The sequence below is a fragment of the Mustela nivalis genome (assembly GCF_964662115.1).
Source record: "Mustela nivalis genome assembly, chromosome: 12".
Lineage (NCBI taxonomy): Eukaryota > Metazoa > Chordata > Mammalia > Carnivora > Mustelidae > Mustela > Mustela nivalis.
In genome coordinates, this window is record NC_139031.1 from 82298089 (window position 1) to 82326058 (window position 27970).

A 27970-nucleotide genomic window follows, 5' to 3' on the forward strand; every position below is an offset into this window, starting at 1 on the left:
TATGTATCTATTTGACAGACAGAGAGAAAACACCAGCAGGGGGAGTGGCTGCCAGAGGTAGAGGCTGAAGCAGATTCCCCACTGAACAGGGAGCCCAATGTGGGGCTCCATCCCACGACCCTGGGATCATGATCTGACCCAAAGGCAGAGGCTTAATCAACTGGGCCACCCAGGTGCCCCCCAAAATAAAATTTAATTTAATTGGATAAATTTACCATTATGAAAATGTCATCACATGTTTTTTATTTTGGGGGCTGTACCTATCACTGGTGGCAACTTGACATAGAGAAGCAGTGTTCTGAGAAAGAACAAATGAATACTTGCTCCCAGTCAGCCACCTTCTGCCTATATCCAGTGCTGTGTCTCTTTCCATCACGTGGCAGGTAGCCTCTTCTGGCTCATCTAGAAGAGTGGATTTTCTCTAGGCTTACTTTAACAACAGGCATTACTGGGCCATTTGAAAGTCTTTGGGGACTACACAACAACACAACATCCTTTTGTGAGAGGGCAGCACTAGCTGGCACTTCTAACTTTTTATAGCTTATGTCCTAAAATTCCTTCTCATACCTATTTTGAGAAGAAAATACAAGGTGATTTTATGGTTTTTAAATCTCACAATTCTCTCTCTTGGTTCCCACATGTTACCTCTAACAGGAAAACTGAAGGATTTGAAATGATTATTTATGTTCTCTATACAGTCACAATCAAAAACAATTTGTCTCTCATTCTTCTGTAGAGACAAATTGTTGTTTGTTAAAAAATTCATAGTAGGGGCGCCTGGGTGGCTCAGTGGGTTAAAGCCTCTGCCTTCGGCTCAGGTCATGATCCCAGGGTCCTAGGATCAAGCCCCACATCTCTCAGGGTCCTGGGATAGAACCCTTCATGGGGCCCTCTGCTAGGCAGAGAGCCTGCTTCTCCCCAACCCCTTCTCTGCCTGCCGCTCTGCCTACTTGTGATCCTTGTCAAATAAATAAAGAAATACAATCTTCAAAAAAAAAAAAATGTGCTAACTTGATGAACTTGTGCTGAATATGGAAATGCCCTTCCAGGCCAAGGAAGAATCAAAGAAAATTATCACCTTATAAAGGGTAGTTTAAAAATGATAATGGAGGGGCACCTTGCTGGCTGTCAGTAGCACATGGGACTTGATCTTGGGGTGGAAAGCTCAAGCCCCAGTTGGGAGGACAGCTTGCTTTAAAAAAAAAATTGCAAAGTACCTTAACTTCCTCAGGTATCACCAGTCTGAAGGTACAAAAGGGGAAGAACACTGGCACTAATGGTTCGAATTCCACTGACTCCAGCCTCTACTGATTCACAGATGGCATCAGTCCTATTTTGGAATCTCGCGTTTATTTCAGGGACGCCCCAGGACAGGTCTGAAAAGCAACTGTGTGCCCTCCCCCAACGGAGCTTTCCTTTGGCCCTGCAGCTGCTTCTGTCCAGCCTTAAGACTCTGCAGGACTTGCCCAGCAGAGTCGGCTGCACCCCAGGGGGATGCAAACATAGGTTTATGATGAATTACTGAAGTACGTATGGAAAACATGGTTGTTTCTTCTCAGTTGCAGGTCTGGCCAGAGGATAACCCAGCAATGCTGTTATTTTTATAGTAAGGCTTATTGTCATTTATAAAGAAAGACCCGCATCTTTGGGTTAGTGATGACATTAAATGTGTGAAGGTTATATTTGGCATCAAGCACTGGCCTCCCCTCATTCCTGCAGTAATTTTATTGAGCACTAGTATATGCTGGGCAGTGGTCCCCATGGGAGGTTGGGTCAGGCGGTGCGGGTAAGTGATGAAAACAGACAGCCCCTGATTTTGTGGAGAGTTCTCAGTCAGCCAGTTAATTTGAGTCCGTGATACCAGCTCGTCTCCACAAATATAGCATCCTGATTTCCATCAAGTTTTCTGAGATTCTGAGCTAAAGAATAGCTAGTAGCTACCAGGGGGGCATAAATCACGTGTTGGGGAGAGGGGTCTACTGTGTGTTTTCTCTTCTATAATGAAAGTAGCTGTAAGAAGAGGAGAGTAAAGATAAAAGGTACTGCGACCCCTGGCTAGATTTCAGACTAAGTCTTTCACTCTAATGGATGCTGTTTATACTCCATGCAACCCCTTCCAGAGACCTTCTGATACTGTAGGATGCTATAGACTGACTGATTTCCTGATGCATTTGATGGTATTTGGAAGCCCTCCAGTGGCCAAATACTAAACCTTAAAAAAAAAAAAAATCCTTTTGCTGTGCTGAAGGAACGGTTTAGGTGTGAAATGTACTTGTGTTTGCAACTTACTTTAAAAAAATATACCCAAAAAATAAGATGAATTAATGTATGAAGAGATAAACAGATCTTACCATAGATGATTAGATCTGTGGTCAAGCAAAAACAACAATGCTAATTGTAGAATCTTGGTGACAGGTATATGGGTCACTGTATAATCTTTCAATTTCTCTGTGTCGGAACATTATATAAAATATTGAATAAAAATCTCTTGGCTAGATTCTGAAGATTTATGTCTTGTAGTTGACATTACTGTATTAAAATTTTTAGACATTTAAAACATTTAGACAATTTCAGTAAAATTGTCTTTGTTAATGGACATGGATTAATTTTCCTTAACATGATTAATTTCTAAATGTTTAAAAAGCACTTAAGAAAGTTTATACAGTGAGACTATGAAATAGTTATATGATTTTTTTTATGTTTATCATAACTGCAATGAGATACACACCTCATACTGTCAGAATGGCTAAAATCAAAAACTCTGGAAACAAATGTTGCAGAGGATGTGGGGAAAAAAGGAACTTCCATGCACTTTTGGTGGAAATGCAAACTGGAAACTGGAAAACCATATCGAGTTTCCTCAAAAAAATTTTTAAGGAGGGACGCCTGGGTGGCTCAGTTGGTTGGACGACTGCCTTCGGCTCAGGTCATGATCCCGGAGTCCCGGGATCAAGTCCCACATCGGGCTCCCAGCTGCATGGGGAGTCTGCTTCTCCCTCTGACCTTCTCCTCGCTCATGCTCTCTCTGTTTCTCTCTCTCAAATAAATAAATAAATTCTTTAAAAAAAAATTTTTTTTAAGGGGCGCCTGGGTGGCTCAGTGGATTAAAGCCTCAGCCTTCCGCTCAGGTCACGATCCCAGCATTCTGGGATCGAGCCCCGAAGCATCAGGCTCTCTGCTCAGCAGGGAGCCTGCTTCCTCCTCTCTCTCTGCCTGCCTCTCTGCCTACTTGTGATCTTTCTCTCTGTCAAATAAATAAATAAAATCTTTAAAAGAAAAAAATAAAGTACACTTACGGTGATGAGCAATGAGTAACATATAGAATTGTTGCATCACTAGATTGTATACCTGAAACTAATATAACACTGTATGTTAGACACTGGAATTTTAAAACTAAATAAATGTTTATCCTCCTGGAATATCTATTTTACACACTGGGGCAGTTGTTAGCAAGTTAACTAGATTCATTTTTTTTTTAATCAGAGAAGCAGTTGTTTGACAATTTCCAACAATTAGTCAGGCTTCAATGCAGAGAACAAAATCCACCCTTAAGTAATTTAAGCCCAAAGGGATTTACTGCGTGGTACATTACAAATGGCAGGGCTGTAACCTGAGCTTCAGGAGTGACTCACTAGTCCATGCTTTGGGACTGGGCTGTAAAAGGACCCCTGCTCATGTCATGATTAGGGAGTCACCTGCTAAACAGGGAAGCCGCCCTTACAGCCACTGTTACAGTTGCGTCACCTTCACTGTAATATGCCCCATTGAGGAGGATGCCTCAGAACCTGTCCCCCCCCCCCTGCAATTCCAGATTCTTCACGGTACACGAGTGCCTCTAGGGGGTGGAATTTAAATTATATCTATAATTCAGCTGCAAGGGAGTTTGAGAAATATGTTTTTAGCCTTCCTGATGCTAAAGATGGCATGAGATGAAAGGCTGTTGGAAACTTGAGTGAACAGGTCACAACAAACAGGCTGACAGTATCTGAACACACTGATCAGCACTACCCCTGAGACTTAGATATTATGACCCTTCTGATGCAAGTAGTAAGTAGGTAGCAGCATCTATAAAGCATTCTTGCCTCAAAACAGCAAACCTGAGAGCCTCCAGATCCAAACACCAAGTTTACAAGAAATAGAGGGATAGAGGCACACGTTAACACCACCACAGGGTTGCAGCTGGTGCAGTCTGCATGGGGGAAACTCTACAGGACAAATGACCCAGATTCCTCAATGAATACATAGCAAGAAAAAAAGGGCAGGGAAGGGAAAATTGAAGGATTTAAAAGACATATCAAGTAAATGCAGCATGGGGCTTGATTCAAACAAACCAGTTGTCTAAAACATTTTATGAGACTTAGGAATTTGAACACATACTTGAATAATTGGTCACAATAAAGAATTGTAAAGAATTGTTAATTTTTTATTTTAAATTATTTTTTAAGATGTAATTTATTTGACAGAGAGAGAGCACAAGCAGAGGGAGCAGCAGGCAGAGGCAGAGGGAGAAGCAGGCTCTCCAATGAGCAGAGAGGCCGTTGATCCCAGGACCCTGGGATCATGACCCAAAGTCAGATGCCTAACCAATAAGCTACCCAGGCGTCCCTAGAATGGTTGTTAATTTTTTATTTTTTAAATTTTATTTATTTTAAGAGATTTTGTTTATTTATCTGTCAGAGAGAGTAAGCACAGGGAGAGGCAGAGGGAGAAGCAGGCTCCCCGCTGAGTGAGGAGCCCGATGTGGGACTCGATCCCAGGACACTGGGATCATGACCTGAGCCGAAGGCAGCTGCTTAACCAACTGAGCCACCCAGGCATCCCTATTTTTTTTTTTTTTAAGATTTTATTTTTATTTGACAGAGAGAGAGAGATCACAAGTAGGCAGAGAGGCAGGCAAAGAGGGGGAAGCAGGCTCCCTGCTGAGCAGAGAGCCCGATGTGGGGCTTGATCTCAGAACCCTGAGATCATGACCTGAGCCAAAGGCAGAGGCTTAACCACTAAGCCACCTGGGTGCTCCAGTTGTTAATTTTTTAGATGCATAAAGATATTACAGTTATGTCAATAATCACTCCAATCACTTTTACAAAAAGCTCTTTGTCTTTTCATGTTGTTATACATTGTTTCTTTCATAATTAATTTATGGCTCTGTTTTTATGCTAGAAAGTTTATTGTGCTAGGCATTTTACATATGTTAAATAACTTAATCCTTATAGCAGTGCTTGTGAGGAAGGTAAATCATAGTGTTCATTAAGAGAAACATCTATCACAGCCTTTCTGGAAGTGGTTAAAAACAAATGTCTATTTTATTTTATTTTTAAAATTATTTATTTATTTGACAGAGATCACAAGTAGGCAGAGAGGCAGACAGAGAGAGCAGGGGAAGCAGGCTCCCTGCTGAGCAGAAAGCCCTATGTGGGACTCGATCCCAAGACCCTGGGTTCATGACCCGAGCTGAAGGCAGAGGCTTTAACCCACTGAACCACCCAGGCGCCCCACAAATGTCTATTTTAAAGTATAGTTGGTATGTCTAGGAGTGAAGAAGAAGGCAGGCAGCCTTTCAGAGAAGTAATACCGCTAATTATAGGGAAAGTAAATTATCAGATAATATCTCTTTTTTTTAAGACTTCTTAATTTATATAGAGTAAACACTAGATTTGATGTTTAAAATATTTTCTTACTCTTCTTTTTATCCCTGAAAGTATGAGAGGACATTTTGTCTCATTTTAAAGAGGAAGAACAGGGGCCCCAGTGGCTCAGTCGGTTGGATATCTATCTGCCTTAGGCCTGGGTCATGATCCCGGGGTCCTGGGATCAAGCCCCATGTTGGGCTCCCTGCTTGGTGGGGAGTCTGCTTCTCCCTCTCCCTCTGCCCCCACTCTCCCTGACTCATGCTTGCTCTCTCTCAAATAAATAAAATAAAATCTTTAAAAAAAAAAATAGGAAGAACAACCCAAATCACACTCCCAGCCAGGTGAGATGAGTGTGAGAAGCACAATGAGAGCCTTGGTGTCATCAGATGCAGCCAAGGGGATGACACAGGGGCAATGTGTGCCCCCCAGAACTAGCTGGCTACAATCTTGAACTTGCAATTCTCTGTGTTAATAGGCTTAGCCCATGCATTCTAAAATTCTGTCCTAGGGTAATGAGGAGCTGATAATAGAAACAAGTTTCTAAGACACTGGCTTAGGCCAAAAGATGTTTTATCTAGGATACGGCGATTACGTCTTTCCCCCCAGATTTCAAATAGCTTACAAAATCAAAAGGCTACCTTGTTTTTCTAAAATTAATCCCCCAAATGCCACTTTTCTTCAACTGTGCATCTCTGCCTTACAGATAATTGGGGATTAGTTGGTTAAAGGGAGGTCTGAATAGTTCCCTTGGGGAACTGCAGCCCCAGTTAACTTGAGCTATTCTTACAGCGAGCTTATTAACTAGTGATCACTAGTCTCTACTAAACTTTGTGCTTCGCAAACAATCTTAAAAACCATTAGTAGGTAACAATTTAGAGTTAGTGTCCTACACCTCTAGATTTTACCCCCTTGCTTATATGGAACTGCTAGAATTTTCTAGCTTGAACCAAAGACGTGAATTTGCTATTCCGTACCCTTAAACCAACACTGCGCTGAGGTAATATCAGAAATGTCATTCTACTTGTCTCTAAAGTGTATATAACAGGATTCGAGCCTGAAAAAGATTTCCTCTTTCCCCTGACTGAATGCCACTTCTATTCACATGATTTTATTGCAACTAATGTGTTCACAAGGTAGAGAGAAAACTGGGTGAGGCACTCAGGAGGTTTGCAAGATAACGCGGAAGATACGTTTACAAAACAGCTCATTTTATTATATATGTTTTTTAAGATTTTATTTTTAAGTAATCTCTACACCCAATGTAGGGCTCAAACTCACAATCCCGAGATCAAGAGTGGCGTGCTCCGTTGACAGCCAGCCAGGCTCCCCCTAAAACAGCTAATTTTAAATGATGTGGAAAAAAATTGCTTAGCATGCTAGAGCTAAGGAGACTTGATGGAAGAGCAGGTGACTGGACCAGAAGTCATGGCACTGAGGCACTGAGAAGTAGGAAGGTTTATGAAGAGAGGACCGCTGCTGGACTGTGCAAGGTAGGCAAGTGCACACTGCTCTTGAAGGTGGTGACGGAAGGCAGCTATGCTTACCACTATACCACCAACGCCCACTAAGAAGGTGGTGACGGTATTCCATGCAGGGGCTGGGTGTTGAGGAGACCCAAAGAACAAAGTACAGAGGTGAAAAATTCCAAGATATATGTGCGGGCTACCTTTTTCTAGCTAAAGTGTAGGATGACGAGCCAGTGGTGGCAGGTGGAGCTAGAAAGCTTGGAGCCACATCGTGGATCTCAAATGACGCGTAAAGGCCTCCCTGCTCTCATGGTTAGTTCCCAGGGTTACTGACGGGGACTGTTATTTGAATACATAATGCCGCCTAACCCCATATCCACCTCCACCGCCACGGTCTTCATCCAGTAGGAAAAGACCAAAATTTTGGTGAGTGTGATCTTAGACAAGTTAGTTAACCTCTCTTTGTACCCTGACTTTCTCTTCTATAAAATGGAGATTAAAGACAGTGCCTACCTCATTCAATGAGTCATTCACAATAGTATGTGGATATAGGAGGCATCATATGAGTGTTTGTTAAATAAGTTATTTGTCAAAAGTTCTCAATCATTTTGAGGCATAGGTGAAAAAAAAGGACGAATTTTAGATCCGTGTTACCTCCCAACCATGGGCTTAAGACTTTTCTTATTAAAAATTATGTATATTGTAGCTTGAATGTAATACCTAAAAGGACTCCTAGGATGTCCTTTCATTTTAGAGCTCATGTAAATTGGTTTTCCTGCCCTAAGATCTGCTTACAGAGGGTTATTAAATGGGTGTTACATTTCAGGGTAACTGACTGGCTGTTGGAATAGCATGAGACTCTTGATCTTGGGGTCTTGAATTCAAGCCCTACACTGGGTATAGAGATTACTTGAAAATATATGTGTGTTGTGGATATATGTATATATATGGTGTGTGTGTGTATTTATATCAATATATAAATAAATATTTATATTTTTTATTTATATATACATATATATAAATTGGGTACATTTCTAATTCCTTAAGGCAGAATTTAAAACTTTGGAAATTCCTTTGCTTTAAGCTACAGCCTTTTGACATTTCCACTGTGCATCTGCAACCATATTTGAGAAAAGGCAGTCAAAGGACACACGGCTATTTCTTACACCTCTGAATAGTGGAAAAGTGACAGTAGACAGGAAAAAAGTCGAACCTACCTTAAGTATTCGTAGACTTGGGACATTTTTGGTTTTTCATTGTTGTCATTGTTTCACTTATATTGACTTATATTCACTTATATATTGTTGCACAATAATAAACCACCATAAAACATAACAGTTTCAAGACACTTGAATATTTCTCACTGTTCTGGGGACAGGAAGCGTGAAGCGGGTTGCTTCTCTCCCACGTGGTATTGGCTAGGGCTGATGCTCCACACAGTCTCTCAGGAGTGATGTGGTTAACTTCTTTACATGCCAGCAGCAGGGTTCCAGGAGGTGGGAGGAGTCTGACCTCTTAGGGTCTAGAAACCGAATCAGTCCAGAAATCAGTCCACATCTGCTGTGTTTTATTAGCCAAAGCAAGGTAGAAGGTCAGCCTAGGTACCAAAGGTAAGAAACCAGACTCCACCCCCAGGGGAGAAGCTGCAAAATACTGTGGCCATGATTTCTAGGCTTCATTGGTGTTCAGGCCGTAGGTTTTAAAGCTTACAAATGACATTTGACCTAAGTAACTAGCCCCTTTTCTAGTCAGTCAACGAGCAAACATTTCTTGCCGGCTGAAGCCTACACCCCTAGCTTCTCTGAATAGAGGCATATAGTGAGGAGTTAAATCCTTAACTCCTGAGGAGTTAAGGATTTGGGAATAGGAGCTCAGTTTAAATTCTGGCTTTGCTTCTTTATGCGACTTAAAATTACCTAAAGTCTGTGTAATTTAGATTCATCCATTAAACAGGGATATTTACCTGGCAAAGTTTTTATAACAATTAAGCAAGGTAATATGTGTTCAGAGATAATCAGGGTGCCTGGCACCTGGTAAGCATTTAGCAAAGTTGGTAATTTTTATTAGGTAAGTCTCAGTCTGCCTGAAGGCTATTGATGCCTTAAGATTTGCTCCTGCCTCTTGCAAAGTGGGACACTTGATATTAGGGACTTGATAAACATTCTCAAACAGTGAAGGCACCCACAGAAGCTTTCAGGCTATTAGTTTTCTCAATTTTCTTGAGTGCCTTTCCGGACTTTTTTGGATCCATCCATTTCCTCTTGGTTTGCTTTGCTGCCCCCTTCTGGTTGAATGGGGAAAAGTTCGATCATAGTCCAATGCTTACAGCCACAGTAAAAGCTTTATTTGAAATCCTTTGTCCAGGAATCCAACTTTCAAAAATCTTTGGGCCTAACTTCCTAAGTAAATTCAGATGAAAGTAACATCTAAACATAGAACTTGTACATATACATTTCAGTTTATTTCTGTTAACGGGCAAATTGATAGTGACAGAGGGAACAGTAATGTTAAAATGGACAGCTCACTTTGGGTGGAAAAGATGGTTAAAAAATACTTTGTTATGCTGATTAGCAATAGGAAATTCCCTAAAAACTGCATTTCGCTTTTCTGAAACAAATGTGTATATAGAAAATTTTAATTTTAAAAATGTTTTTCTAATGTAAATCTCAGCTAATCTCTACATCTTTCAAAGTATGACATATGTAGTATCCCTAGATTGGTAGTTTCAATTTTTTGCATAGAAGCTGCATGAAAATGTTATTGTATGCTTACTTCAAATACAATAAGAGATTTTATATCTAAGCTTCCTGCTCAGAGGAGAGCCTGCTTCTCCCTCTCCTCCCTACTCATGCTATTTTTGTCTCTCTCGCTCTCAAATAAATAAAATCTTAAAAAAAAAGTGAACATATTCTAATAAGTTATATATAAGTAGATAAAGCTATAATTTAGAAGGAAGAGTACTTTAAAATATTACAGAGGTCTAGATAATCTGCACATTTTTGTACTTAATCCTACTGAAGAATTTTTAATCAGAAAAAATGTAATATTGAGAGTTAAGGTAGGCAAAATGAGTGAAGTGGGTCAATCGTACAAACTTCTGATTATAAAAAGTCAGTCATGGATATGTAATGTACAATGACTGTAGTTAATACTGTATTGCATATTTGAGAGTTGCTAAGAGAGTGGATCTCTAAAGTTCACATGGTAAAAAAAGAAAAAAAGGTTAACTACAAAAAAAAACACAATTACTGATGTTTTTTAAAAAATAGTATTTTAAAGAAATTTAGAACTGTTTTCCTGTTTCCTGCTTAGCTCTTTGGGCATAACTCTGTAGTAGCTAAGAGTATGTTCTTGTTGACATTTTGACAAGCACATTTTCAAGTCACAAATGCTACTTTATTAAGTCATGATAGCAGTACATATGCCATGCTATCTCTAAAAAATGTAAAATGACTTGACTCTTTGGAATTCTCTTCCCCCACTAATTCAACAAAGCCCAGATTTGTTATAGTACACAACAGAGACACCTCCTGGAGCTACCCAAGCATCACTGCTTTTTGCTGGTTTAATGATCTATATACTGGTCATTTGCACATCTTAGGGGATTTGTGCACCTTAAAGACAAGTAACTGAGGAAACAGATTGCAGCAAATCTGTTAAGAAAATAGTTTATATTCAAAACTACATCTGCTTTGCACTTTTAGGAAATATGCAAGGGCTTCTTATTGAGTGGATATGTGCCAAAATCTTAAGTTTAATGCTTTTGCAATTCTCCATCTGCCAGAATGAAAATCTGAGCTTCAGGCCTTTAAGAGCTGTGTAACAACGATCTAGTATTAGAGAATAGAGAATTTAAAATCGGAAATTAATTCAAATTTCATTATTTGGAAAGCTATTAATAGGGTCTGGGGGTGCCTGGCTGGCTCAGTCAGTAAAGTGTGCAACTCTTGATCTGGGGGTTGTGAGTTTAAGTGCCATGTTGGACACAGAGCTTACTTAAAAAAAAATTTAAAAAGGAAAGCTATTAATAGAATTTTTGATATCCAATGTAACATCACTAAAAGCAGATATTGAGGAGATATATGTATAAGAAAACAAAAGCAGCAAGACCTTTTCCCAAATTAGCATAATAATGATTTAATTCAATTTAATCCTACATTTAGGATTGAACCAGAATGATTTCATGGATTGCAATCCATGTACCAAATATGTGCCAAATACATATTTCAAGAAAAATATTACAATCAGAATACATTTTCGGGTTCAGTATAATTAAGATGGCATTCTTCCCTTGAGTTTCTCTCAAAAGCTTCAGATTGCAAATTGCAGTTATTCTTTGTATTGCTCCCTTTCACATTTAGCACAAAACAGTCTTTTTTTAGTTTAACTGTGAAAAAGTCCTTAATATTTATGTATAGTGTCTTCAGAACAGAGCCAGCTATTTGGTTGTAAACTATGGATATATTCTTGGGAAAGTACTCAGAGTTAGTGGGTCACGTTTTTGACCACTCTTACTTTGGAGCTGACTCCAAGAGCAGGGACTAGTATATAAACAACATATTATTAAGCTTCACTTATGTATTTATGTGGGTGCTTGAAATCACATGTCAAAAGGTATGAAGCTGGAAAATACAAAAACTTAATAGAAGTGTGGTTGGGAATGTAAACCAAAATCAGGTGTGGACTAACTATCTTAACATGTGCTATGGACTTGGATTCAGTTCACCTAGTCAGTGGACATTTATTTTTTACTCTGTCAGGACATTGTTTAAGAAAATACATATATCTGAAATTAGTTCTACTTTGTATATTTAGATGTTTTCAAAGTATATATGTATATACCAACATTTTCACTGAATATCATGATCATTTCTCTCAAGGGACTAGGTTAGTAGAGCAGGTCTAAGTACATTGACAGATAAATGGGGTACTAGGTGACTAGTACGGGTAATGGGAGAATGAAAACACCATTCACCAAGGTGGTGGATAGTGCCCATGTTTAACCTAAATCAAGTGTCAACAAATAGATATGTGAAGATTTACAATATTACTACAAAAGTTCATTTAAATATCAATCTCCTGGGGGTTTTGTGCTCTCATGGTTTCATTCCTGGCTGTGTTAATTCCCTATGATTGATCTCTAGTCTGGACAGGTCCTTTTTTTTTTTTTTCTTTTTTTAAGATTTTATTTATTTGACAGAAAGAGGGAGATTACAGGTAGGCAAAGAGCCAGGCAGAGAGAGCGGGGGAAGCAGGCTTCCTGCTGAACAGAGAGTCCGATGCGGGGCTAGGTCCCAGGACCCTGAGATCATGACCTGAGCCGAAGGCAGACAATCAACTGAGCCACCCAGGCGCCCCATAGTCTGGGCATTTCTTATGAACCTCAAATCTGCCTATGGACTAAACATCACCTCCTGGGTGATCTGGGGGTTATCTCAAACTTAACATATTCAAAATTGAGATTTTCCTTTCCCAACCAGAATTCTGGGAACCAAGAGACCCTCCCTTTCCCTCATATCCATCTAGTTACTCAAATAGGAATAAGAACTTAACTCTCTACTTATTTGTAAATTCAGTCTGAGAAGATAAAAAGACAAACTGATATGCAGTAAACTCTTCACATTCAAGAATTTAACCTTCAGTTTCAACGACTTTAAGTGACCCCAGGAATTTAGAACACAGATTGTGATTTCCCTCCTGTCCCTCAGGACCTGATTTCCCTCATGTCTTACCTGAGGCTGTTATACTTAGTTACCTAGCTGAAGACTGAGGCTGGCTCAGCAGGGACCTAGAACTTTATTGCTGTTTATCAATATATAGAGAAGACATCCATAAAGTAGGAAGTACTAGAGTGAAAAGTACTATTTATGAAAAATTGCTTCCAAAGGAAAGCTAACCTGATTATTATGTTAATAGAAAGATTTAAAGATTTAAAGGCCTTTGTAGCCTCAGCTATACAAGGTGGAAGTTTTAGATAAAGAGGCAGGATGAATTTGGCAGTGATTTAACTCAGATACAAAAGAATCACCGGGGTGCCTGGGTGCCTCAGTCGTTAAGTGTCTGCCAGGTCATGATCCCAGGGTCCTGGGATGGAGCCCTACATTGGGCTCCCTGCTCAGCGGGAAGCCTGCTTCTCCCTCTCTCCCTCCCCCTGCTGTTCCCTCTCTTCCCTGCTGTTCCCCCTCCGTGTTCCCTCTCTTGCTGTGTCTCTGTCAAATAAAATCTTTAAAAAAAAAAAGGAACTTATCATATGCTTTACATGAAAGAAGAAAAATGAGTAACTGTTCTACCAAGTGTTCCAGGCATTATAAAAATTAACCTGTGAGAGAAAGCTTAAGCTAGAAAAAGGCAGATTTTTTTTTTTTTTTTTTTAATTTGACAGACAGACCACAAGTAGGCAGAGAGGCAGGCAGAGAGAGAGGAGGAAGCAGGCTATGCGAGGCTCGATCCCAGGGCCCTGGGATCATGACCTGAGCCGAAGGCAGAGGCTTTAACCACTGAGCCACCCAGGCTCCCTAGAAAAAGGCAGAATTTAAAATATCATCCGAAGGGTGCCTGGGTGTCTCAGTCAGTTAAGTGTCTACCTTCAGCTCAAGTCATGATCCCAGGGTCCTGGGATCAAGCCCTGTATCCGACTCCCTGCTCACTGGAGCCTCTGCTTCTCCTTCTCCCTCTGCCCCTCACCCTACTCATGCTCACATGTGCGCTCTCAAATAAATAAATAAGATCTGAAAAAATATAGACCATCCTACAGATAGGCAACAGAATGCAAAGGAAAAAAAAAAAGCCCTAGAAACATACTTGCAGATCAACAGACACCTAACTGGAATCAATGGATACCTGACAAAACTGTGTGACAGTGGAGCAAGGGCATTAAATGGTGATTGATCAATGGGGAAATAAAATCTACATCATTCCCTGAACCAAAAAATGTAGTCTTAGATAAAAAATATGAATTCCTTGAGACTAGGATAGGTAGTTCATAAAAAAAGAATTATCTGTGTAGTCGGTCACAAGCACGTAACATGTGCTCAACATCATTAGTCATGAAGGAAATATATATTTGGATCCTAACCAATAACACTTTGTACCCATTAGGAAGGCTAAAATGAAAATTAAGGGCAATACCCAGAAATACTTAACAGAGCCACTTAGGACAATTGTTTTAAAGGAGACTATGTATGCATATATTATAATCCCAAAATTCTACTCCTTGATATATAGCCAACAGATTTATGTATATATGTACACCAAATAACACATTAAAGAATGTTCGTAGTGTGCTTGGTGCAGAGTCTGCTTGGGATTCTTTCCTGCTGTCTCTCATATCAATCTTAAAAAAATTGTTCAGAGTAGCATAGTTTGTAATATTCCCAAACCAGAAATAACAAAATGTCTATTAATAGCAGAATGGGTACCCCAGGGGTACATGCATACAATGCAAAATTCTATAGCAATGAAAAATAAGTAACTGCTACTCACGGGACAACAAACAAATCTAAGTCCAAGGGGAAAGCTTCTCAGTGGCTGATCCCATTCTGTTGCTCAACCTAGATGGTGGTCACACTCACACAGGTGTGTAAACTTTGTGATGATTAATATGATTTTTGCACTCTTCTGAATACGTGTTATTTTTCAATGAAGATGTTCGAAGCAACTGCTTCCTAACAAAAAAATGTTTGTAAATGATTTTAGTACCATATTACACAAATCATCCAGTGTGTAGAGGAGCTAAGTATTTTTTTTAAGTTACACTCTATTTCAGTTTAAAGTTTTTTTAGGAAAATCATATGCTACCTGTGTCTCGTGAATGTCAAAGGTCCATTGTATTCACATTTCCTTATGACCAAAATATGCGGGGGAAATGAGAGATTTTAAGGAATGAACATGAAGACCATTGAGCTTAAAGAAAAACTGACAAGAAATTATAGTATTATTTTCTCTTCCACAGCAATCCTATTCATATAAGGTCACTCTGGCTCACTTTAGTCTCATTAATTTCTTCTCTCTTTTGTATACAGAGGGAAAATACAGACGTCCATTAACTTCAATCCCTGGTGTCAGAATTCAACCTTGAGACTTACGGATGGGAGCCATGCTCCAGTTGTGGAGTGGGAAGAAAACCAGTTTCCCTTTCCTAGCCTCATTTCTCTTTGCTTGGTGTTTTATTGTATTGTATCTTAGTAGGCAATAACGAGAAGGCTGCCTAGGGCTGACTTAAGGATAAGTATTAGAATTAGTAGAAATATTAAAAGTGTGAAGCCATGATTTTGCAGACGGTTCTCCCTACTCTTTAATTAAGAGTTTAAACCCCATTCACACTCATGACTTTAAGGCTGAACCAGTAGGAAGGTGGATGCTAACTGTAATTTCCTAGGAATGAGGAATGAAAAACCGAGACAAGTAGGCACTGTAAAATTGTTTTTGCTTTTTTAATGCAGGTCAAATATCCTGAAACATACATGTATTTTGATATCAGTCTGCTAATCTCACTTGAGTTCAAATATTAAAGTAACACACACGAGCTAAGAGAATTCAATATTGTTCAAAGGCACTTACTGAATCTCCATGACTAGATGAAAACAAGGACAATTAGGAGGACAATTAGACAGTATATAATATAAAAATAACTTTTTGCTTACAATTTACAAAATGTATTATTATTACAATCTTTGATCTCTGATAACCTGCAAAGCTGGCTGCATGAATCCAGCAACTTTAAAATTCAGAAACTATTTTCTAAAACTTCAGGGCAAATAATTTACAAATAAGGTACACAAAGATTTAGACCATGCAGAATTTCTTACATCTTCTGTTAATAATATTTTATGACTGCAACTTTATCAAATTATATACCTACTTGCCCTGTACATATACAAAATAATGCATACATGATAAAACATTAGCAAAAGAGTAGTCCTTAAACTCAATTTATCATAAAAGTATTACTATATTAACATGTCTACAAGCAGCGTGTAACAGGGTTAAGAGACATTAAGGCAATAATACTTGAAGTTACAAAATAAACCATATGTAATACTTTTTCCTAAGTGTAGTATAAGGCAGGTAGATGGTCCCAGCAAAAAAATACTAAGGTAACAATCTACACTGCTGTTAGTCCCACATTTGTAAGATGGAATACTATAAATCTGGCTTTCAGTGGCACTTGAATTTTCCAGTATAATTTAAAGTGTCTTTTAGCTCCCTGAATCATGTCCATTCTGAAGGTGGTTCTCTTGGTCCTTTGGGTTTTCCACAGCGATTACGAAAACCTGTAATCAAAACACCAGAGTAACTGGTCAGTGTCTGGAAATGTATTTTCATTTACTAAAAACTCTTAATTTGCTTTGGGTAGTTCACTTAAGAACCTGAATAAATCATAGCAAAAAGTTTGATAAGCTTGGCCTTCAGGAAAGCATGACATGATGACAAATAACCTTTTCTCATTTTTGCCAGCATTAACTACAGAACTAAAGTTTTTTTTTTTTTTTTAAAGATTTTATTTATTTATTTGTCATAGAGAAGCGAGAGCAAGCACAGGCAGACAGAGTGGCAGGCAGAGGCAGAGGGAGAAGCAGGCTCCCCGCCAAGCAAGGAGCCAGATGTGGGACTCGATCCCAGGACGCTGGGATCATGACCTGAGCTGAAGGCAGCCGCTTAACCAACTGAGCCACCCAGGCGTCCCCAGAACTAAAGTTTTAAACTTATTTAGTAAACAAATTACCAATATCTGTGGCCTCTGTTGGACTTTCTGAAATTTGATCTTTCTTGTTACTGAAAACAGGTGGACATTCTGTACAAGTCTCTGTGTGAATACCTCCTGCTGGATGATCTAAAATGCAAAATAAAGCCATTGTTAATCACCATCATTTGTAGCATCGTATGTAGAATCCTCTAATTGTTTTAATGTCTGTATTTAAAAGAGCAAGTTTCCTCTCTTGGGGATCATAATTTCAGAGGCCCAGATACATACAAATGCAATGGTAGTGAACACAAGAAAATGTGTTACGGGTTCTTAGGGGTACACAGAAATCTTCTGTAAGTTGTTCTGCAATATATGGATTCTCCTTATGCTCGTATTTAATAAATCTCAATCTTGCCATTTCATATTTCCTTAAGGTAGTTAAACTATGTGCCAATGTCTTAAGGCAAAAATTGCAAGTGAAATGCCTTATATGGAAATCAATGACAATCAAGTTCATAGTTAATTAATGGACTACTGGCTTTTTTTTTTCCTGGACTATTGGTTTCTTTCTTTTTTTTCTTTTAAAAGCTGCTATCCATCTCCCTCCCCACCTTTTTTTTTAAAAGGTTTTTTGTTTTCTTTTTAATTTTATTTATTTATTTGACAGACAGAGATCACAAGCAGGCAAAGAGGCAGGCAGAGAGAGAGGAAGGCAAGATGGCTCCCTGCTGAGCAGAGAGCCCGATGCGGGGCCTGATCCCAGGACCCTGGGAACATGACCTGAGCCGAAGGCAGAGGCTTTAACCCATTGAGCCACCCAGGCGCCCCCCCAACCTTTTTTTTAAGATTTTCTTTATTTATTTGACAGAGAGAGAGATCACAAGTAGGCAGAGAGACAGGCAGAGAGAGAGGGGGAAGCAGTCTCCCCACCAAGTAGAGAGCCCGATGTGGGGCTCGATCCTAGGATGCTGAGATCATGACCTGAGCCGAAGGCAGAGACTTAACCCACTCAGCCACCCAGGTGCCCCTGGACTACTGCAAAGTTTACTTATTTAATTACCAATGCCTAAGATTAATAACAAAAGAAATTTTGTTAAACTTTTACGGAAACTTGGAATACAGATTGAGGAATTTAAGATCCTTGTCCTTAAGTGCTTATAGTTTAGACAAGAGTCAACAAACTTTTTCTATAAAGGGCTATAGAGAATAACTATTTTAGGCTTTGCAAGCCACATACAGTCTCTGTCACATATTCATTTCTGCTTGTTTCTTTGTTTTTAAACAACTTTTTTTTTTTTTTAAAGTAAGCTCTAAACCCAAAGTGGAGCTTGAATTCATGACCCTGAGATCAAGAGTCCCATGCTCTACCAGCTGAGCCAGCCAGAGACCCCTAAACAACTCTTCAAAAACCTAAGAATTAATTAATTCAGCTCAAAGTCAGAACAAAAACAAGCCGAGGCCTAGTTAGTAGGAGACTGACAAGCACATTATCATTGTACTTGTGTGCTAAGTTTTTTTTTAAATATTTTATTTAAGAGAGGGAGAAAGCATGAGAGGAGAGGTCAGTAAGCAGAGAGCCTGATGTGGGACCCGATCCTGGGACTCCGGGATCATGACCTGAGCTGAAGGCAGTCACCCAACCAACTGAGCCACCCAGCCACCCCTGGTATGGTAAGTTTGATAGTAAAATGATGTACAGTGCAGTGGGGACAGAGAGGAGATGCATGGCAATGAAACTAGTGGCTTCAGGACTGAGTTCTAGAAAGAAATGAGGATCTAGTCAAAACGCCTCGATTTTCTCAGTGAAGTAAAAGGTCATCTACTAAGTAAGAGCAGGACTGATGATTTTATTTATTTATTTGTTTGTTTGTTTATTTGTTTATTTATTTATTTATCTATCTATTTATGGTGGGCAGCAAAGCAAAGTTTATTGAGGGATAGTACAAAGCTCCCTGAGAGGGTTGCCCAGAAGAAATTAAAGATTTAGAGAATTCAAGGAAAATGGAAAGGATACCAACCAGAACATATAAGATAAAGCGAAGCTAAAGGCCCAACTATGGATGAGGATCCAGAACTGCAGGCCCAATCTGTAAAGCAGAGTGATGTTCCCCAGCAGCACTGAGGAGTTTCAAGGGATAAAATAAAATGGCATGGGAGTTAAGAGCAAGAAAGTGGAGGATAATTTAGAGTGTGACTGGAGTAATGGAGGACAGTGTCTAGATGGGCTAGAGAAGAGAATTCAGAAAGGAGTTAGCATACATTCAGAAATAAAGGACACAGGGATCCAGCAATATCAGCAGAAGTAAGAGAATAAAGGCAGTAACAGTAATAGCCTGGCTTCCGTTTGAGTTGCCTATCATGTGACAAGCACAGTACTGATATTCCATGAATGCGATCTGATTAATTCCCACAACAATGCTCTCAGGTAGGTGCAATTATTACCTCCATTTCTTAGAGGAACAACAACAACAACAACAACAAACAGGGCTAAGATGAGGTGACTTGGCCTAAGTCACACAGTAAGTAAAATGGTAAAAATGAAATTGCAAACCAGGTGAGGCTTGACTCTAAAGCTTCTGTTCTTTCCTTATGATACGTTGCTGCCCCAGAAAAGGAGACAAAGAGTAATAAGAATTTATGAGAGGGAATGGAGCCCCATTAAGCAGAGATGCAGGGAGTGGCCAGCTAAAGCAGAAGGGAGGGCAAGGGGCGCCTGGGAGGCTCAGTGGGTTAAGCCGCTGCCTTAGGCTCAGGTCATGATCTCAGGGTCCTGGGATCGAGTCCCGCATCGGGCTCTCTGCTCAGCAGGGAGCCTGCTTCCTCCTCTCTCTCTCTCTCTGCCTGCCTCTCTGCCTACTTGTGATCTCTCTCTGTCAAATAAATAAATAAAATCTTAAAAAAAAAAAAAAAAAGAAGGGAGGGCAAGGGCAGAGATGACTGATGAACTGGGGGAACTATACAGGTTAGGCTGTTTGATGAGCTGCTTTCATGGCACCGATTTATAGGAATTAATAATAATAACTTAATATATTTTACCAGGATAATATAAGAAATGTGGCAGAAAAATTTTCTAATTTGGGATTATAACATTGGGCTAAGCCTTATAATCTTACTGGTCTTCACGGATGCGAAGTGCTAAAAGGAAGAATTCCAAACAACTGATTTCTAGGGACCTCATTCAATAATCTAGATGAATTTGGGACATTTATTCAAATCACAGCCAGATCCAGATTCTAAGTGTTTTTATAAGCAACAGAAATTAAAACATAGAAAAAATATTTTTAAAATAAATTTTTCTCCATTAGCCAATTATAAATGTCACTTTCCAGATTAAAAATATCTGAGACAGCAATTAATTTAGAAGAATTACACTACATAGTTCAGGTTCAGTACACCATGAGACATGCTATTTAATGAAGATTAATTTATATAATCTATAAAAAAAAAGGAAAAAAATCTAACTTACCACATTTTTCAGTGCCAGAGGGTATCAAGCCCTAAAAGGAAGATATTTTAATAGCTATTACAATATATCCCTTTTATAACAAATAAGAAAAAATTTGGTCTGAGTATATATCCCAAGAAATCAAGATCTACTAAAATTCTCACTGTCACAGGGAAAGAAAACAATGGTGTTTTCAATTAGGCTTAAAATTTTTAAATGCTATGGTATTTTATACTGAGATGAGAAAGACAGGGGAACTACTTTTTCCTTCTAGATGAAACGGAAAATGCAGGAGCTACTACACAAAGCACGATGCAACTCCATTTTGCCAGTCCTCTACCATATTCATCAAATTATGATAACATAAGATATAACATCATTAGTACAGGTTACCACTATTTTATGTGCCAAGTATATTATGTTTCTTAATCAACTATAAGATGTACCTTAATTTGGGAGATATTATAATATGGGGGAAATATGGAAAATATTAATGTTGATGAAAAATGGTATTTCCCATGACTAATATATTTAGCTACCAAACATTACCTGAATGTGAAAGGAAATGTCTTGTGACCAGACAAACCAAAGGATGGGACAATGTACTTAGTGTTAGTGGGAGGGAACATCTAAGAAAGTATCACTACCCTGAAAATATAACTCCTGTACTAGTCGCACCTCCAAAATGATTTAAAACATCAAAATTTAGAAATTTCAGAAACAGTCTAGAAAATGACACTCTGAAGTCATGATCAAAAATTGTATTTAATGGTCTTAAGGTGACAGTTTCTGTAACAAACTAAGATAAAATAACAAAAGAACAAAAATACTGAGTATATAGCTGTTCCAATCCCAAAAGGACTCACTTCGGTTATTTTTTGTTCAGACTGTTCCTGACTTTGAAGTTCACTCCATTCAGATCTCACAGGTGTATCTGAGAAAAATGAAATCTTACAATTAACATGTTTAATTCCTAAATTTCTTGCACTAAAGACACAAATAGTCCCTATATTTTAGAAACTATCACTTCCATAAAATAATCTCTTATCTATTAATTCAAGAAAATCCCCTTAGGTTTCCTTTCTTAAGATTTAATTAAAGGAATCCAGTCATCCGAGTTTATTATGTTACTATAAATAAGCTCATTATAATCTACACATGAAATAGACTTAGATGTACTCATTTAGTAGTACTGAAGTATATGGCTTCAGGGTTTTTAACATTCTTGAAATCAGCTGAAATTAATAAAATATTGGTAAAATATAACTCAGGTAAGACTAGGGAGGACCCCACTAAGCATGAGACGCTGTAAACACATTAAAGCTGTTTCTATACTCTTTTTTAAGAAGAGACAGAGGAGAAATATATTATCAAGGCTCTGAAATATTATCACTTTCTCCCAGTTCTCACTAATACTCAGGTGGCCTAACATCTCCCTCAATTCACACCAACTGAACTGATGCCACCTACAACCCAATTTAAATATTTACTTACCTAAAATGGCACCCAGTGAAGCAATTAATGCCTTTTCATAAATAAGTGCTATATTTAGTGAATGAAGACACCAACTTTCAAATACAACTGTACTGAATTTAACTAAAATTAAGTAACATTTTAGCAATCTTGCAAATTAAAAATATCATTTTCAAGTATTTAAAAAAATAAAGTTTTTTTCATATAAGGAATTAAAAACATTTGTCAGTATCAATTCAAACCTCTTGAATTTTATTATGCAATTCAGCAGCAACTAGACTAAAATCAGCCATGTTTTTTGGATTTTATTAATATGGTATGAAGTATGTAAAAGCAGAAAAGACACTCACTATGTTCACTTGCTAATACAAAAGATTCAGGAGTTCTTTCAGGTAGTGGAGGAGGTGAATCTTCACTAACGTCAACATCTATATTAAATACATAAGATTCAGACAATTATAAACTTGTTAAAGAATATTAATTCATTAAAGAATCAATCTGTTATCTAACCAAGAAAACTCTGACATTCTAAAAATCAATTCCACAAGTATCTAAGAAAGCCAGTTTTTAAAAAAGCAAAAAACAAGAAATCCTTACTACCTGACTCGATATCAAGAATTATGAAGCTTAATGAACAAAAGCTTAATGAACAAATGAACTCCCATCACTGCTGCATTCTCTCCTGACTTTCCTGACACCCTGCAGATGTTACTCACTCTACCCTCTCTGTCGGAAGCAGTTTTCAGTAGAAAGCAAGGGTTTTCAGATGATGTTTTGGTTCCATGAAGGAAAGCTTTGGTCATTTGACTTAAGCCAGTGTTTCCCAAACTGGAATCAATTACTTAATTCCTTTCATGAATTGTGCCGTATTACATACTACCATCTGTCCTATTTACTCATTTTTAACTTAAATCCCACTCATTTTTAACTTAACTATGCCCTTTGGTCACATTTCATTAATTTTTTGGGTCATATTTTAAACAGTAACGACAAATACCAAATTTGAAGTGTTATTTTTCTAATATACACAGAACTATTAACCTTTTTTGAATGTTCATTTATTTAATGCCTAAAATCTTCTGAACAGTGGCATATGACCTACTCTGAGAATACTGACTGAAATCATATTAAAGCTTTTCACCAGTAAAAACAAAATCACTCTAGGAAAAGATAATGCACTAAGTGAGTCTCATCAGTTAACTTATAACATAGACCATATTAGATTTCGTTTTAAAAGATTTTATTTAGTTATCTGAGAAAGAGCACATGTGCACACAATCAGGGGGAGCAACAGGCAGAGGGAGAGGGAGAAGCAGGCTTCCAGTTGAGCAGGGAGCCGGACATAGGCTTGATCCCAGGATCCTGGGATCATGGCCTGAGCTGAAGGCAGCCCCTTAACTGACTGAGGCACCCAGGTGTCTCTGTATTAGATCTTTTGAGGTTTCACTGGAGGCAGAGAAAGAAAATGTGAGGATATAATTCTGTGTATTTATTCTCAGTTTAGAAAGGATGGAGTGAGGAAAGGGAAATACAAGAATCTTGTATTATTTTGTCTGGGCCCAACAACTATTCTCTTTAAAAAATGAACAATCTTGGGCGCCTGGGTGGCTCAGCGGGTTGAAGCCTCTGCCTTCAGGTCGGGTCATGATCTCGAGGTCCTGGAATCGAGTCCCACGTTGGGCTCTCTGCTCGGCAGGGAGCCTGCTTCCTCCTCTTTCTCTCTGTCTGCCTCTCTGCCTACTTGTGATCTGTCAAATAAATAAATAAAATCTTTAAGAACAAAAATGAACAATCTTGCCATGGTACTTCGCTATTTAACCATATCTGACAGGCTTTGTATAATGAGACTGAAAAATCAGCAAAGCCTTTTCAAGTTTCAACTAGCATGAGCTAGTAGGATTGCTCTTATCCTTCCTATATTTATTTAACTAAAGACCAAAGAAAATACAGCTTCTGGATCCTGCTGAGAAAAGAATTCCAGCTCATTACTTTATACACAGTCCATCACTGGAACTGGAACTCTCTCCTGCATATAAAGTTAAGCCACTATAGAACAATCCACCTTATCCAGTGGTAATAATTACAGCCATCACCATTCCTCCCTTGCCTTTATATTAGTAACAGCTCACAACTGAAGGGATGGCTGCTGGAAGGAAGGGATACATAAACTCCCACTGTGCCATTTCATAATAAAGTGAACAAATCAGGAAGAGTAGTCTTGCTTAGTTTACATCAAATATCAGGTATCTTTCCAGAAACTTTGTATCTCTTTTTCTCATGACAATCTTTATTCTTAAAGGCTTTTATTTTCTAACTGTGGCTCTTGCTTCTCAGCTCCATGTTTTTCCTTGGATTTCGGGATCGCCTTTCCTATGTTATGAACTTCTGTTTTAGAGGGTATCCAACCAAGGACTGCATATTTTACACAGGCTTTTTGCAAATCATACACTGAATGGGGACTTAGTGTAGCCAAGTTGGAGAAATCTTTCAGGAGGCCTGAGTCAATATTAAAATAAGAATTCACAGCCAGGAATTTTTGTCAGGCAGTAACTTACACAAAAGGGTGTTTAAGGAATCAAAACAAAATTATTCTGCTTAACTCCCTAACAAGTTCTAGAACAAGCAAACAAAAACCTAATTCTTATGCCAGTGATTCATCTATAAAGCAAATTAAACTAAACATTAAAAATAGGACTCCTTGTTGTTGTCAAGTCATAGTATGGAATACTTACACAGGAAAATTTTCAGTTAATACCAAACCCATTTAGTATAGTTAGAATAGGGCAAAAGGAAACCATAAATCACATTTATAACTATCTTTGCCTTGGCATACGAATAAAATAGAGAGAATACAAGTGAGGTGGTATACAGCAGGATGATTTCAACTATCCTTACAGAGTATTTTGTATTTTAAAGGAACTCCTTCTATTATCAGAGAAAGACTCATCAGGTAGTAATATCTTTTTATGAGCATATCCTTTCTGTCCTCACACCAAATTCTATTTCCATGAATGGTTTAAAGAAATATATTTCCTAGGTACAAGATACATGCCTGACATGCTACAAAAACCTAAAATGAAAATTGCAACTCATTTTCTTGCATAGTTATAGCTTGGCAGTCATTTTTCAAACTCCAAAGTGGAGGAAGAAAAAGATATTAACAATTTTAAATTATGGCTAACTGGTAAAGTAGTATTTATGGCGGTAACCATCATCTTCTGAAGATCCAGAAGAGGGGTGCCTGTGGCTCAGTCAGTTAAGTGTCTGATGCTTAGCTTCAGCTTGGATTGTGATCTGGTCCTGAAATGGAGCCCTGCACTGGGCTCTGTACTCAGCATGGAGTCTGCTTGTCCCTTTCCTACTGCTTCTCCCTCACCTCCACTCTCTCTCTGGAATAAATAAATAAAATCTTATTTTATTTATTTAACACACACACACACACACACAGAGAGAGAGAGAGAGAGAAGAATCAAGACTACAGAGAATCCTGTAAATTTAAGAAACTACTTAGATTCTCCTTACTCTACCAGATACATTCTCAAGATTAAAAAACACAGTATGTGGGAGCTGGGGGAAATAAAGGCACCATAGTATGAGTGGTACTTATTAGGTTAGAAATAGAAAAACGAAGTTATCTTTCAAGTTCACAGTACTTACTTTGCCCGCACTTTGTAAATACCAACCTATGTAAGTCAAGACCAAAGTTCACTGACAAGTAAATGACCACTGATAATCAATCTACCCATAATAGCTTTTGTGTTTATTACATTAGCTCTCAACTTTATGGCCTATTTAAGAAGGCAGCCAGGATTTTTTTTAGTAGATTAAATATGAGTTTCAACAACCAACAATACATCTTGGGAACCAAATGTACGTATTACTTTGAAAACCTAAGACAGTTTTAAAAAGAGATTCATTAATTAAATAATAGTAGCAGTGACTTAGATAAGGAGGATATATCACATTCACTACTGACTTAATTAAATTTCCTGTATTCTGCTAAGTAGTTGCAATTTTGCTTCTTGGTTAATCTCAGAGTTGAAAGTAGCTTCATTTGCAAGTATTTTGTGAAGAGAATTGTTTTAAAAGGTGTTTTGTAGTTAAACAAGCAGAAAAAGATGATTAACCAGTATTTGTGATAAACGTGGATGAAATTAAGTGGCCAGTCAAGCCAGCCCACATTATTTGTGTCACTGTTACTTTAAGCCATTCTATCTTCCCCAAAGGATTTCTAATTATTCAGTGAGCTAAATCTCTTAACCCACAGAAAATAATAAAAACTGTAACACAGGAAGAAAAAAAAAACACAAAAATTTTCAGTTACATCAACTGAAATATCTGGGAAACACAAAAACTAATGATTCAATTAACCAAATTAAGGAAACAATATACAAAAGCTTACTTTTAGAAAAAAGTATGTAAGATACTGAAATTCTGCTGTAGGTACTAGAGTGAAATGTGGAATAGAACATAATTAATACAGAGAAATGCTTAGAACAGTGACTGGCACAGAATAAAAATATTTAAGTGTTAGATACTGTTATTATTACCTTTTTCAGCACCTGAATGAATTGTTCCTGCTATATCATGTCTAGCAATGGACATTGGCAATACTTTCCTTGTAGAAATGCTTTCAGTACTAGTGGCAGCAGAAACCGTGGCACTTGCTGTTGAAATATTAGTTTTATTTGTGGTCACAGCACCATCAGAGTTTCTTTCATCTGAGTCCGAGTCATCAGAGTGAAGAGGATTAGTGAAACTAAGGGGTGCTCTGAATAGAGGCGGACTGTTGGGATGATCTGCAAGATCCTGGATCTCAGCTGGTGTTGCGGGGCTCGGTGTTAGACTCACAGTTTTCACTGCTTGACAGTGGATATCTGAGGATTTGCTTTCCGATGAATCAGGCCTGGGTAGGGTATTTTCAGGTCCATGAAATGACCATGTTACATGTCCTTTCTCATCAAGAGGCAAGCGGTCTGGCCTTGGAGGTGTGCATGAATTCTTCTGTGATTCTTCTGGTGGAGTAAGTGGAACTTTATTCAACTGTGTTGCACTACAGTCCACACAAGAATTCTGAGAGACATCATCAACTTTTAGATCCCCTGAACTCAATTCCTGTGACTTAGAGATTTTATCACCTATACAAGGTGGAGTCGATTTAATTTTAATGGCATGTCCCCTATTCAAAAGCGTGTTCCCATCAAAACTTTTTGGTCCCTCTTGGAGGGGGACCTTCTTAATCTCAAAACTTAAATTTCGCTCCAATTTCTTATCCATCTGTTCACCAGCTGATTCATTTTTCCCTGGAAGATCTGCTGATTTGTTGTAGTTTCTGTTGAGGTCTGTTGAATGTTGTTCTGATGAAACCATATGCAACACTGGCTTTGGATGGTATCTGTCATTGTCCTGCCACACAGTCGTGACTGTTGGAAAAGCTGAAGGGGGAGAGGGTGTCAAGATGGGTGGCACTGGATGAGGTTCTGGTGGCTGAAGTATTTCTTCCTTGGCATCCCCTTCTACAAGGCAACTGAAAAACAGTAAGAAAAGAGTATAATAAGAATATTCATTCCTTTATGAATAAAAAATTATAAACTGTCAAACAAAATTTAATGGTTAATAAGGTAATACATGTGCACTATTTACCAATACAAGAATTTTTGATGAAAAACAGCAGTCTCCTCCCACAGCCCTTCCACTATCCAGAGACATGAACTTTTATCTTTTTTAAATAGCTGCTTCTAAGATTCATTTCCATAATTTCAAAATATTTCAAAATGCATAAATTGCTATTTTTTGATTTCCCTCACACATTCTCCATTGTCTTCCTACTGTGTATCTTTTCCATCTTCTCAATACTGTTCTATTGTAACATTTAATTCAATCTTATGACTAAAGATATTCTTACAGATGACACCACGATTTCCTGTATTTTCTTACACAACTTCCTGTTTTTCTTAATTGTCTTGGGTTTCAGATGGCTTAGTTTTCTGTGTATCATCAGTAATTCAGCCCTTCTTTGAACTTTCTAACAGATTTGTACACCTCCTTTTAAATGGTCAATCAAGCACACTAGGTAACTATCAATACCACAGATGTTCCTTTAAGATCCTTGGCCCTGTGCTCCAGTGTGTACCACTGACTACCTGGGTCACCACAGAGCTGTTGTTCTCTCCTGTGTCAGACCCTTCTGTTTTCCAGGTCCCAACTTAGTTTTTCTAGTTCCACTTCCTTGTTTTGGTGGCCATATCCTCAGTTGCTCCTTAAGAACTAT

At 38.3% G+C, this 27970-nt stretch overlaps 1 protein-coding gene and 1 long non-coding RNA gene across 3 annotated transcripts in view; one reads left to right on the forward strand and one right to left on the reverse strand.

Annotated features, from left to right (window-relative positions):
* LOC309844734 overlaps positions 1–27970 on the forward strand; it is a 134085-nt gene that overhangs the window by 35090 nt on the left and 71025 nt on the right. The window lies entirely within an intron of this gene.
* Positions 15505–27970, reverse strand: part of PTPN12 (protein tyrosine phosphatase non-receptor type 12) — a 94696-nt gene continuing 82230 nt past the window's right edge. Inside the window, exons 13-18 of one of the 2 annotated variants that reach the window (XM_082691887.1) lie at positions 26250–27226; positions 22050–22127; positions 21093–21160; positions 20248–20278; positions 16821–16928; positions 15505–16368 (exon numbers count right to left, since the gene is read on the reverse strand). In XM_082691887.1, the coding sequence (XP_082548013.1) occupies positions 16307–16368; positions 16821–16928; positions 20248–20278; positions 21093–21160; positions 22050–22127; positions 26250–27226 (1324 nt within the window). In that variant the 3' untranslated portion in view covers positions 15505–16306. The remainder of the gene's footprint in view (positions 16369–16820; positions 16929–20247; positions 20279–21092; positions 21161–22049; positions 22128–26249; positions 27227–27970) is intronic. The other variant, XM_082691888.1, reaches the window with a different exon arrangement.